This window comes from Theropithecus gelada, chromosome 13 (assembly GCF_003255815.1).
Source record: "Theropithecus gelada isolate Dixy chromosome 13, Tgel_1.0, whole genome shotgun sequence".
NCBI lineage: Eukaryota > Metazoa > Chordata > Mammalia > Primates > Cercopithecidae > Theropithecus > Theropithecus gelada.
This window is the reverse complement of record NC_037681.1, coordinates 85,725,287-85,738,364: the sequence shown is the minus strand read 5'-3', so window position 1 is coordinate 85,738,364 and position 13,078 is coordinate 85,725,287. Positions and strand designations below refer to the sequence as shown.

Genomic DNA, 13,078 nt, shown 5'->3' with positions numbered 1-13,078 from the left:
TAGAATACTGTGACAGTGACAATTCGTGTAACATCTGTTTGGATCCAATGAACTTATTGGTTCCTCACGCTCCATTATGGATGGTAGAAATGCACTAAGTAGTAGTGAAAAAGATTTTTCAGTGTTAATTGTGCCTCATTATTCTCTTAGGAATTTGCTGATTCCCTTGGAATTCCGTTTTTGGAAACCAGTGCTAAGAATGCAACGAATGTAGAACAGTCTTTCATGACGATGGCAGCTGAGATTAAAAAGCGAATGGGTCCCGGAGCAACAGCTGGTGGTGCTGAGAAGTCCAATGTTAAAATTCAGAGCACTCCGGTCAAGCAGTCAGGTGGAGGTTGCTGCTAAAATTTGCCTCCGTCCTTTTCTCACAGCAATGAATTTGCAATCTGAACCCAAGTGAAAAAACAAAATTGCCTGAATTGTACTGTATGTAGCTGCACTACAACAGATTCTTACCGTCTCCACAAAGGTCAGAGATTGTAAATGGTCAATACTGACTTTTTTTTTATTCCCTTGACTCAAGACAGCTAACTTCATTTTCAGAACTGTTTTAAACCTTTGTGTGCTGGTTTATAAAATAATGTGTGTAATCCTTGTTGCTTTCCTGATACCAGACTGTTTCCCGTGGTTGGTTAGAATATATTTTGTTTTGATGTTTATATTGGCATGTTTAGATGTCAGGTTTAGTCTTCTGAAGATGAAGTTCAGCCATTTTGTATCAAACAGCACAAGCAGTGTCTGTCACTTTCCATGCATAAAGTTTAGTGAGATGTTATATGTAAGATCTGATTTGCTAGTTCTTCCTTGTAGAGTTATAAATGGAAAGATTACACTATCTGATTAATAGTTTCTTCATACTCTGCATATAATTTGTGGCTGCAGAATATTGTAATTTGTTGCACACTATGTAACAAAACAACTGAAGATATGTTTAATAAATATTGTACTTATTGGAAGTAATATCAAACTGTATGGTGATAAGTATTGTTTTAATTCTTATGGTTAAAGGGAAATAGAGCCTTGCATTATATTCAACACAGCCATTTGTGTGTGCACAATGCAAACTAAGGTATTCTAGACCTATCTTAGAGCAGCATCCAGTATTTGCTTTCTAGATAATACGCCCAATAACATGACCTAGAGAGGCTTCTGTGCTGTGTAGGGATTTAACCAACTTCAGTGGTTCAGGGAGCTCAAACTATATGGAAAACAAGTTTAGAATATATGCTATCTAGCCCATTATCTCTGATCCTTCTCTAAAACCATTTGAAATGGCTTCATTGATCATTTCACAAATGCATCTGTGGTAGAGGTAGAAAGCAGCACCTTTCCTAATTGGCAAATGATCAGACTAATGTGTGCTAATGTTTTTCTTCCATGCTTTCAGTCAGATTCAACTATTTTATCCTCCACAGTTGCTTAACTTGGTGTTGGAGGGAGGGTTTAAGCATTAAAATAGGAAGCAGGAAATTTGATTTCTCTAATTTTAGAAATTATATCCCTAAAAATTAAAACATGAATACTGGGTGGTAATGATAATTGAGGGAAATGTATTTATTTTGGTGACATTTTGCATGTGTGAAGATTTTCTGAAATAGGACCTTCAAGATCCTAGGGGTCTTTGTTTTTTAATTGTGAGGAATAAAAAATCTGCCCACACTGGCATTTTAAGGTGACTGAGGTCAAAGGTTGTTTCCTTAGGTTGAAATAGCAGCCAAAACATTCTTCACACAGGGGCTTGGGATATGGCTGCTGGCAACATATTTTGTTGTGGGCTCCTTAATTTAATGATAAAATTTAAGCTAAACACAAGCCAAAAATTAATAGGTTTTTTAATTTTTATTTTTCACTAAACAGGCAATTGAAATACATGGTACAAAAATAAGTGGTAAGATAATTGTAAAATGAAATGGACAGAATAAATATTCAATTTTCCATCTATGAAAATTTCACAATAAAAATCATAGTTTACTTTGTATTATAGGCGTGCTTGGTGGATCTATTCATCCTCACGTAAGGCAACCGACAAATTCCTGAAGTTACCAATAGTTATTTTGGTGAAGATCTTTAATGCTTCAAAAGTTTTGTTTCTGCCTTAATACAGTATAAAGGGGGAAAGAGTTCAGAAACTATTTTCTAAAGTAGCAAAATGACACAAAACGAATGTCAAGATATTGTGATGCCATGCCGTGCACTTCAGTTTTATACAGTAAAAGTTGTTTAAATCGTCAGCTTATTCTTGGTGAGTTAGCGGAAACATTACATGAACTTAAGATGAGCATATTTACAGACTTAAGTTTAGAAAATTCCAGCTTTTCCCATGGCAGTAAAGATTGGGATTTACAACAAATTTTAGCATGCTGCAAGATCTGCTTCTATGTGTATGCCAATAAATGCGGTTCTGGAAAAAATATATTCCCCTTTATACCCACATTTTCAAGTACAAACGGTTCAAGGCTGCTATGGGCTTTAATAATCTGTTCACTTAGTAAAGGGAATTATCACTTGTTCTAAATATAAGGTGCTGCTGTAAATTAGTTTACATAGTGAAGAGTGTTCTTAAATCTAAGCAGCTGCACACTGTGAAATCCTTTCAGAATGACAGTCATTGTGGTCCGAGCAGTAATTTCCTATTCTTTCACCCTGGATTGAATTTCCCTTAGCCTATATCTTGCCTTTCCAGCGTATCTTACATCAAACCTTTGTGTTCCATTCCTACCTGAGCTTCACAATAGCCCTGTATTGACATCGTCTTCCATTTGCTGAGCTTACCCATCGATCTCCAAGAACCCAGATCTTGAAACTGCGGATCCAGCTTTGAGTATCATCACTTCCCTGTGGATTCAACTTCCATTAATTTTAAGGGACTACTAAGTTATTCCAGTGTGGCACCACAGTGCAATTAGCAAGCTCAGCTACTTGACTCTAACTTGGCCATGTTTGCTCATAGAAATGCTGCTGGCAGCATCTTACTAGGCTGAAACAATTTCAGCTTGAGTTTTAAGGGAAGTCTTAAACTTAAAGCAGGGCGGTATAATTAACAGTTGTGTTGATACTCTTCAGCAGCATTCACAGCCAGGTCCAGGGAGTTAGCACCGCTTAGTCACACCTTATTCAGAGGATGAACAAAAATATCTTAGATCATCTCTAGGTAAGGTAAGCACTTTCTTGGGAAACAGGGTATTGTGTAACATTCTGTGAAACTTCTGGTCAGTTGAAGCTGATCATTGGTTGAATGGGAAGGAACAGAATGCCACATTCTGCATTCAATTAGTATAATATTGGCCAGTTTGTTTCTGTAGGGTTTTCTTTTTTTTTTTTTTTTTGAGACGGAGTCTCACTCTGTCACCCAGGCTGGAGTGCAGTGGCCGGATCTCAGCTCACTGCAAGCTCCGCCTCCCGGGTTCACGCCATTCTCCGGCCTCAGCCTCCCAAGTAGCTGGGACTACAGGCGCCCGCCACCTCGCCCGGCTAGTTTTTTTTTTTTTTTGTATTTAATAGAGACGGGGTTTCACCGTGTTAGCCAGGATGGTCTCGATCTCCTGACCTCGTGATCCGCCCGTCTCGGCCTCCCAAAGTGCTGGGATTACAGGCTTCAGCCACCGCGCCCGGCCATTCTGTAGGGTTTTCATCTCCAATTTTTATGCTAATACACTTCCGTGCCTGTCAAATATTAGTAAATAAATGGGTTTAATTTCCTAAGGGCTATTCAGTAACATACTCAATGGAAGGGCATGTTCCTACTTATAAATATACATCTAAGAGAAGGTAAACTATATCAATTTAAGAGGCCATCAGACATCTCTACCTTTTTAGCCAATTCTAGGTTTTCAAGAATTTTTACATACAGGTTTATAATTGACAATTATTTGCTAGAGTAATTTTTCTCTTTTAAAGTCTCACTGTGTATGGAACTAAGATTAATATGGCAAACTCAGAAGACATTTTAATTCTGATCATGCCCTTAAGCATTACGATAAAGCATACCACAGCAGCATCAGGCACTTGAAATACTGCATTTTATATGTAGCTACTGTTGAAGAGCTAATCTTTAAAGAATTTAATGGCTATTTTCCAGTGACTATAAAGTCTCAGAGATTCTGAAGCAGAAAAGTCACATTAATAATAGGACTTTAGTTTCCATTGTTACTGTGATTTCCTCCTTCCAGGTTCATTCATTGCCCAACAGAACTTTAAAAGTGCTTTTCTGTAGAATCTGCAGTTACCAGCAATAACCGATCATCTTGCTTCAAAAAACTATAGAATTGATGCTTCGAATGGTTGATCCATAGTGTTTTTTTTTTTCTTCTATCAAAGTACTTATGTGTCAATGCCAAAGCAACAAGGAATTCCCCTTTTTCCTTCACTATTGACAGCTTCAGTTTCCGTACTTACTGTGTCATCCCATCCATTCCCTTCCCTGAGCCTGGACTGCTCTTCCAAGGGAGACTAGGAGTGAAGGGAGGAGTCCCCCCAAAGGTACCCTTTAAGCTTGATAATTAGCTCCACAGCCATGCTAAAGCACGACTGCAGATCCCCAAGTCCCTGACACATTTTCTTCTAAGAAACTGGTTAGCCAAGAAAGTAAAGACGTAAGCCCTGAAGATGGCAAAAGGTGTTGTAATCTCCCAAAGTAATCTGTAGAGGTGCTTCATTTAACCCTTTTTCTTTTGCAGACAAAGGGTTAAAAATCTCTTCTACCTAAATCTTCAAAGAGGGATTGACAAGCTCAAATTTCCTTTTATGAGAAGACCCAAGGTTTCTGGCCAACCATTCACTGTTTTCAGTCTCTTAGGTCCTCTTGCATGCCTGAGAGTATCGAGTATTCGGAACCTCCTACCAGCCCTTGGTAAATGACCTTACCAGGTGGAATAGTCTGAGCTTTATCTGCTCTTTTTTAATGGGATAGAGGGGAAGGCAACACGTCTTATTTTATCAAAAATTGCAAAGCTACACACTCTTTGTGGAGAAGCACCAAAAGGAAAACCTTAGTTTGGAAGGATTCATTGTAAATGAAAATAGTAACTCAGCCCTCCATTCAGGGAGGAGAAAGGCATTTTAAAGCTAGTGTATTGAAGGTTTCCCCCTTGACTTCGGTGTTGAATGGCTCTGGCAAGGACTTCTTGAAGGTTTTTTTTCTCACCAACCAGTGTTTGGCCGACAGGTTGCATCTCTGCCTGAGAAAATGCCTGAAAGAGAAAAGGCAGCATTTGTTACAGGCATAATGTTGTAGAGGAAGAAACGACAACAGCAGTCCCCTGCATTCATTTTAGAATCAAGATGACTTCTCACAGTTGCTCTGCTAAAAAATACAGGGACTTCCTGCTCTTAACATATCTATAGTGCTCACCTAGAAAATCTACGAGTTAAACACCACACACATTTTGTTGTAGGAGAGGATGTTTCAGAGAAAGTACAGTCCAATTGCGGAATTATGAAAAGCATTGGCAGTAGCAACTCTGGTGGACACACCCACCCGTGCTCTCCTAGCTCCTTTTCTGTCATTCTGTTTGACTTTCTCAAGGGAGCAAAAGAAAGTTGTACTACCTGTTAAGTCTCCAAGGTGTCTTAACCCCTTCATCCCCCTAGCCTTCTTGGAAGGGAGTGGTATGGGAGATATATGGAGACCCTTTGTGCAGGGCAGGGGAGTGGTGGTGCAAAGTTATGAGTAACCCTGGGTTTCTCTGGGCACTTGGTGCTGTCAGAGATGCTTGGAGTACCAAATGAGCTGGGGAGAAGATCCTGCAGAACAGGGGCGGCCAGGTCATGGCCCCATACTGGAAAAGTGTACCTGTGCAGAAATAAAGTAGGTATATAGCTAAGTTTTGCTGCTCTTGTCTTGGGATGGCAGGGTTGACGGTGAAGAAAGTGCCACAGAAATGGCAGCACAGAGGCACCCTCATCCTCAGCAGGCAGCAGGGGTGAACAGTAATGGAAAGTACCACAGTGAGCCTACCATTACCATAGGAAAACCAGCAACTCCTTTTTTAGTAACATTGGCTTTCTTCTTCCAGTATCTCATTTGTTTCAATAATAGTTCTTGGCTTAACAAGCTTCTAAGTAGTGGCCAACTGTTATAGCAGGGTTGGTGGGCAAATTTTCTTCTTGAGTTCCTCTACTCACCAGGTTAAACCCCTTCACATGGGTGCTCCATTGCCGCCATGCGCTTTTTGTCAGGGATAAGGGTGCAGCCAGCAAGCGTGTCCACAGAGGCCAAGATAGAGTCATACAGGCGATCTGCGTGGCTCTCCAGCTCACCAGACTGCTTTGCGATCCTCCCAAGGACATCCTCTAAAACTAACAATGAGGTTCAAAGAAATTAAACTAGAAACAAAACCCACGCAAGTGTTGTCCTTAGCATTTTCAAAAGAACATACAGGGTGTAGTATTTTGCACAAAGTAGGACCTGGCAGTAGTTTCTGAATGGCCTTTTTAAAGGCCTACAACAAGGATTCCTACAACATAATTCCTACAACAAGGATTCTCCAGGGACTTCTGTTGCACTGGAGAACCTATGTTGTTAACTTCTGATTAAAGCTGAGAAAAGCGGGAGGCTGAGGCAGGAGAATGGCGTAAACCCGGGAGGTGGAGCTTGCAGTGAGCTGAGATCCGGCCACTGCATTCCAGCCTGGGCGACAGAGCGAGACTCCGTCTCAAAAAAAAAAAAAAAGCTGAGAAAAGAATTCACTGACTTCACTTTGAAATTGCATAATTTACAGACGGGCACAGAGACATGGTTCTCTGATGGCTAGTATTACCTGACTTTAGAGGTAAGACAGGTATCTCTATAAGGGCACATCCAGATCCTGTTGGGCTTAAATGAAATAAAGCGACATGCCAAGGTTCAGATGCTTACCCCTGCTACCAGGTCCATCAGTTTCTATTGGCTGGGAGGAATGTTACTTCACATGGGTGGTCTGGTAATAGATTTGGGAGTGCTTGAGACCCCTTTTTTGTAGGGCCCCAGTGAATAGACTGAAAAAGAAAATGACCTGGCCAGGCGTGGTGGCTCATGCCTGTAATCCCAACACTTTGGGAGGCCAAGGTGGGTAGATCGCCTGAGGTCGGGAGTTTGAGACCAGCCTGACCAACATAGAAAAACCCCGTCTCTCCTAAAAATACAAAATTAGCCAGGCGTGGTGGCGCATGCCTGTAATCCCAGCTACTCGGGAGGCTGAGTCAGGAGAATCGCTTGAACCCAGGAGGCAGAGGTTGCAGTGAGCCAAGATTGTGCCATTGTACTCCAGCCTGGGCAACAAGGGTGAAACTCTGTCTCAAAAACAAAACAAAACAAAACAAAAAAATGACCTGAGAGCAGGCTAAGGAAGATTCATTCCCACAGTGTCAGAATTGTTCATGTGAGGAAGGGATGGGCTAGGGTCAGAGTGCATCACACACAGCAGGCTTTTTTCTCTTTTCAAAAATTTATTTTTGTTAAGCACAAAGGCTGTCTTAGTTTCCTGCGCCTTTATCAGCTGTGCTAATACTCTCCCTAGTTTCCTGCCACAGCTGTAACATCTGTCAGTAGAGGAAAGGAAAGGGGAAGCTGCCTATCTGCAGACATTGCTGACTGGATGGGTGGAAGGAGAAGGAACACAGGCTGGCTGTATCAAGATCTTTGCCTAGTGAAGCCACATCGATGCAGTGTCATCAGGGCAAAGTGCTGTCCCACAAAAAGAGTTGGCGAAGTGTGGCAGAGGACTGCAGTCAGAGCGCACGGTAAAGCTTGGCTGTAAGGGTGGCTGGGCTGGGTTCTACCCCTCTTTTTTTTCTTTTTGTTTTTTTTTTTGAGACGGAGTCTCACTCTGTCACCCAGGCTGGAGTGCAGTGGCGCGATCTCGGCTCACTACAACCTCCACCTCCCAGGTTCAAGCGATTCTCTTGCCTCATTTCCTGAGTAGTTGGAATTACTGGCGTCCACCACCACGTCTGGCTACTTTTTGTATTTTTAGTAGAGACGGGGTTTTGTCATGTTGGCCAGCCTGGTCTCGAACTCCTGACCTCAGGTGATCCACCCACCTTGGCCTCCCAAAGTGCTGGGATTACAGGCGTGAGCCACTGCAGCTGGCTAACCCCTCCAGTCTCATGAGACCTTTGCCCAGTCTTCTTGTGCGATGTCACAGAAACCTTTATTGGTTCAGGGACCTTTGTTTTTTAACTTTCATTTATTTATTTATTTTGAGATGGAGTCTTACTCTTGTCACCCAGGCTGGAATACAGTGACATGATCTCAGCTCACTGCAACCTCTGCTTCCCGGGTTTAAGCAATTCTCCTGCCTCAGCCTCCTGAGTAGCTGGGATTACAGGTGCCCGTCACCACGCCTGGCTAATTTTTGTACTTTTAGTAGAGATGGGGTTTCGCCAGGTTGGCCAGGCTGGTCTCAAACTCCTGACCTCAGGTGATCTGCCCACTTTGGCCTCCCAAAGTGTTGAGATTACAGGGGTGAGCCACCGCGCACGGATACTTTTGAACTTTTATTTAGACTGTTAGAATGTTTGGTTGGGGCCAAATAAAAGAAGTTGGGAAGGACTGGAATAACATGTTCGTCTGCTGGCTCTGTGGACTTTGACAGCGTGCTCCTGGTGGAAGAAAAGTTTTGCACCCGCTGGAGAGAGACACTGAAGTCTCAAGGGGGAAAGAGCCACATTCCTGATTATTTCAAGCAGATGGATGGGGAAGGGCTATGTGTCAATCTGAAAGAGTCTGGATACATATCTGAAAACCAAAGAAAATCCCAAAGCCAGTAAAAAACCTCTAGATCTCTTTGAGAGAAGAGCAAAGTGGGACTAAGCACAGAAAAGTATTATTAAATTGATTTGAAAGTGAAGGTCAAAAAACCTGAAGCTTTTAAGAGGCCTACTTTTTTTTTTTTTTGAAAAGGAGTTTAGCTCGTTGCCCAGGCTGGAGTGCAGCGGCGCAATCTCGGCTCACTGTAACCTCTACCTCCCAGGTTCAAGCGATTCACCTTCCTCGGCCTCCCAAGTAACTGGGATTACAGACATGTGTCACCACGCCCAGCTAATTTTGTATTTTTAGTAGAGACGGGGTTTCTCTATGTTGGTCAGGCTGGTCTTGAACTCCCGATCTCGGGTGATCCGCCCACCTCAGCCTCCCAAAGTGCTGGGATTAGAGGTGTGAGCCACCACGCCCGGTCTAGAGGCCTACTTTTACACGTGGCCTTCGTGAAGAGAGGAGATGCTCAGGCCTCTGCACCTCCAGACGCTGGGAAGCTGCAGAAAGCCAGTGCCCAGGGGCTCTGCCAGGCTGCCACTTCTTCTGTGGCCTGAGGCAAATCTACAACTCTGTCCATCTCACAGGGCTGTGATTAAATGGAGAACACTGATGTGCCAACTGCTTCAGTAAAATGCTGGTGTAAATTTACATGTAGCAAAGGAGCCTTGCACATGGAATTTCTGCCCCCCAAAAAATCTAAGAACCCTAGTGAAAATGCCAGAAGAGCCAAAATAAAGGCCTTAAAAGGGCAGGGGATTGCAAAGAGCTCACATAATTCACATTAGAGAATCAATTACCTGCTGAAAACCGTTCAGTGGTCCCTGTCCACTGATGCCTGTCAACCCTAGAGATTTTTCTTCCCAGGGTACACTTAGCAACGTGTAGAAACATTTTGGGTCTTCACAACTGTGGGGGAAACGGATTTACTGGTATCTAGTGGGGCCGGGGTGCTGCTAAACATCCTGCAATGCATAAGACAACCCCCCACAAAATCACGCAGCCAATATGGCAAAAGAACCAAGACTGAGAAATCCTGCTGTATATGCTTCTCCATGGTATGTACCTGCCCACCATGCTGGTCAGGAAAGCGCCTCCTCACTGCCTCTCAAGTCCGTGGGACCTGCCCAGCTTTGCTTCTGCGGTTGGATTCCAGTATAAATCCCATCTCACTCAAACAACATAAAATGAGGCATAATATAGGCAGGTTCTGTCAGCATTTGATTTACACTCTTGCAGGAAATTAGGGGCTGCCATCAGTTCAAGGCTTTACCCTACCATTCTCTTAGCTCATCCTCTCTATCACGTCCCCATCCCCCATGCCCTCATCCTGTAAAGACAATAAGAACTGTATATCCTTGGCACCAGCATGCTTAGATATATGCCTGAGGTCTGTGATTTTCACTTTCCTAAATGGGGAACCCATCCTACAAAATTGGCCGGGTGCAGTGGCTCACACCTGTAATCCCAGCACTTTGAGAAGCTGAGGGAGGCGAATCACCTGAGATCGGGAGTTCGAGCCCAGCCTGACCAACATGGAGAAACCCCGTCTCTACTAAAAATACAAAATTAGCCGGGCGTGGTGGCGCATGCCTGTAATTCCAGCTACTCAGGAGGCTGAGGCAGGAGAATCACTTGAATCCGGGAGGCGGAGGTTGCCATGAGCCAAGATGGCACCAGTGCACTCCAGCCTGTGAAACAAGAGCGAAACTCCATCTCAAAAGCAAAACAAAACAAAACAAAACAAAAAAAGCTTGGTTTGCACACTACTGCCGCCCTGTCCCCTCTCATCAGTTCTTTATTCAGTCTGTTCCCTGAGGACAGACAGACTGTCCTCAGATACTTTTGAGCAATACAATCCTTTTCTGAAACAAACATTTCCCCAAAGTAGGACACAAAGCAGATAGTCAGAGAGGAATTCAACCTGGGCTAGGTAAGGTGGGGAACCGGAGGGATACCCAGTGAATACCCTGGCCACAAACTAAGGGCTGGTGGATTAAAACTAGGATTCCTACCCAGACTACCACCAGAAAAATACAAAAAGAGAAGCAAAAGACAGCGTCATTCTTGCAGGCTCAATACCTAATTTCTAATTAGTTTGGTTTTATGACCATGACTGCCTCTAAGCAGGTGTGCAGGGGCAGTGATGGGCAGTGACGCGTGGAGCTGGCAGACGGTGGGGCATGGGGCATCTCAGGCAGTTGGGTGTGGGCAGGGGCTCTTGCGGTACCGGCTCCTTACCAGGGATAGTGCGGTCCCTCGGCCTGCTGCTGACAAGGATTAAGCTCTGGCTAAATCCAAAACCTTAAGCATCTCACCTGGGGTGTTCTCCAACAGGCACTGAAGAAGAATCTCCCCCTTCTGTAAGACACTCTCCGTCAGAGACTGATGTTCATCGATATCCTTCTTAAATTGCTTAAGGCGTACCAGAAGAAGAAAAGGAAGAAGCATCGTTACTATTGTTTTGTAAAAGTTATTTGAAAAGCACAGCATGCAGGGTAGCCTTATTCCCCTCTAATGTGGAAGAGTCACCCCACTAGGTCTGCAGAATTCCCCAAATAACAGTGCAACAGTTTAACTTCAGCTTCTTTGAACCCAGGTAAATAGAGTCAGTAGTTTTTCCTGTTTAGTTTGACTTCAGAAGCGTCTTCCCTGACAGAGGCTGGCTCACAGCTTGGAGTTAGGGTCTTCTTCCAACGCCCTCACCTCATGGGGTATCTCTTTTAATTCAGGGCTATGGGAGTCTCAGAATTTATTCCATTCTAATGGACCACAAGAGATCTGCCATTAAACTGACCGCAGAGAGCCACTGTCTCTACCTCTGGTCCTCCCTCCATGTTCTCGCTCTATGCAGACCACAAGGGTAACTACCTCAACATCTGGGAAGCTGTGAGTTTCCCAAGCAACTCATTTGATTTCCCCTCTTGGCTACCAAGCTGGTGTTCTTGATGTTCCTTTAGCAGTTAAGAAGTGTAAAGTCGGCCAGGTGCAGTGGCTCACACCTGTAATCCCAGCACTCTGGGAGGCCAAGGCGGGCGGATCACCTGAGGTCGGGAGTTCGAGACCACCCTGACCAACATGGAGAAACCTCGTCTCTACTAAAAATACAAAAATTAGCCGGGTGTGGTGGTGCATGCCTATAATCCCAGCTACTCGGGAGGCTGAGGCAGGAGAATCGCTTGAACCTGGAGGTGCGGTGAGCCGAGATCATGCCATTGCACTCCAGCCTGGGCAATAAGGGAGAGACTCTGTCTCAAAAAAAAAAAGAGAAAAAAAAAAGTAAAGTCAAATCCATGACCACCTTTAGTACAGGGTGTAGAACCTGCTGACTGATTTTTATAAATTTTTAAATTTTTAACAGAAATAGAGACAGGGTCTCACTATTTTGCCCAGGCTGGTCTCAAACCCCCCCCGAACTCAAGCAATCAACCTGCCTCAGTCTCCCAAAGTACTGAGATTACAGGTATGAGCCACCGTGCCCAGCCAGAACTTGGTGTTTTACCATTTTGAAGTGATAGTTTTACCCTTGGATTTACTATTTTACTGTCTTTAGTTTTCCTTTACCCTGATACCTATACTTATTATTTTATTCTCTGCTAGTGTGGTTTATGTGCTGCTGCAACCCCCGTGTTAAGACGAAATACAAGTATATGAGAAAATGAGTCACAGTTAAAATATGTGAACACACACACACACACACACACACACACACACACGCTCGCTTATACTAGGTCTTAATCCAAGCAGGAGTCAAGGTAGCACATACATACGCATGAGCCATGCACAATTCTGTGCGGGGAAGGGGCTGGCAATACAGTCCCCCTTTGTGACAGCTGTATGGGTGACACAAGAGGCCTATGCCTCACTGACCTGCAGGAGTGACTCCCAGCTCAAATCTCAGCTCTACCTACAAAGCCAGCTGGTTGTTTCTGTCTAGCTTGGAAGCTGAGGGACAGAAGGCTGGGAGGAGGGATAAGATGGAGGGATGGAATTATTCTGTTTGCCCCTGCTCTGACAAGCCAGGAAAGGCCACTAACCTAGGTCTACCAAGGCAGCTTCCTCTCCCTGTAGTGGTACTGGTCCTGGGCCCTGCACAGCTGTGTGCATGCATGTGGAGTCTGCACGTGGAGTCTGACTCCCCTGAAGCCAGCCTTTCTCTCCTTCGTCAAGCTCACTCCACCCTAGTGGGAATGCTATTTCCTGCAGTGTGGAGAGGAACTCATTGTGGAGTTCCTCAAAGTGAGGAACTCAAAGCAACCTGTCCACGCTGCAGGAAACAGTATTCCCACCAGGGTGGAGCAGCTGGCCCACCCTGCCCAGGTCAAGCCAGGCTCCTCCCTAAAC

At 44.2% G+C, this 13,078-nt stretch overlaps 2 protein-coding genes across 7 annotated transcripts in view; one reads left to right on the top strand and one right to left on the bottom strand.

The window, feature by feature from the left end:
* RAB1A (RAB1A, member RAS oncogene family) overlaps positions 1-1,981 on the top strand; it is a 47,705-nt gene extending 45,724 nt beyond the window's left edge. For all 3 annotated transcript variants that reach the window (XM_025405737.1, XM_025405740.1, XM_025405739.1), the window contains one exon: positions 151-1,981. In XM_025405737.1, the coding sequence (XP_025261522.1) occupies positions 151-348 (198 nt within the window). In that variant the 3' untranslated portion in view covers positions 349-1,981. The remainder of the gene's footprint in view (positions 1-150) is intronic.
* Positions 1,982-4,313: 2,332 nt separating this feature from the next.
* The window catches only part of CEP68 (centrosomal protein 68), a 28,179-nt gene continuing 19,414 nt past the window's right edge, over positions 4,314-13,078 (bottom strand). For 3 of the 4 annotated variants that reach the window (XM_025405733.1, XM_025405736.1, XM_025405734.1), the window contains exons 5-7: positions 11,053-11,149; positions 6,127-6,300; positions 4,314-5,192 (exon numbers count right to left, since the gene is read on the bottom strand). In XM_025405733.1, coding sequence (XP_025261518.1) covers positions 6,131-6,300; positions 11,053-11,149 — 267 coding nt within the window. In that variant the 3' untranslated portion in view covers positions 4,314-5,192; positions 6,127-6,130. Of the gene's footprint in view, positions 5,193-6,126; positions 6,301-11,052; positions 11,150-13,078 lie in introns of those variants that run through there. The other variant, XM_025405735.1, reaches the window with a different exon arrangement.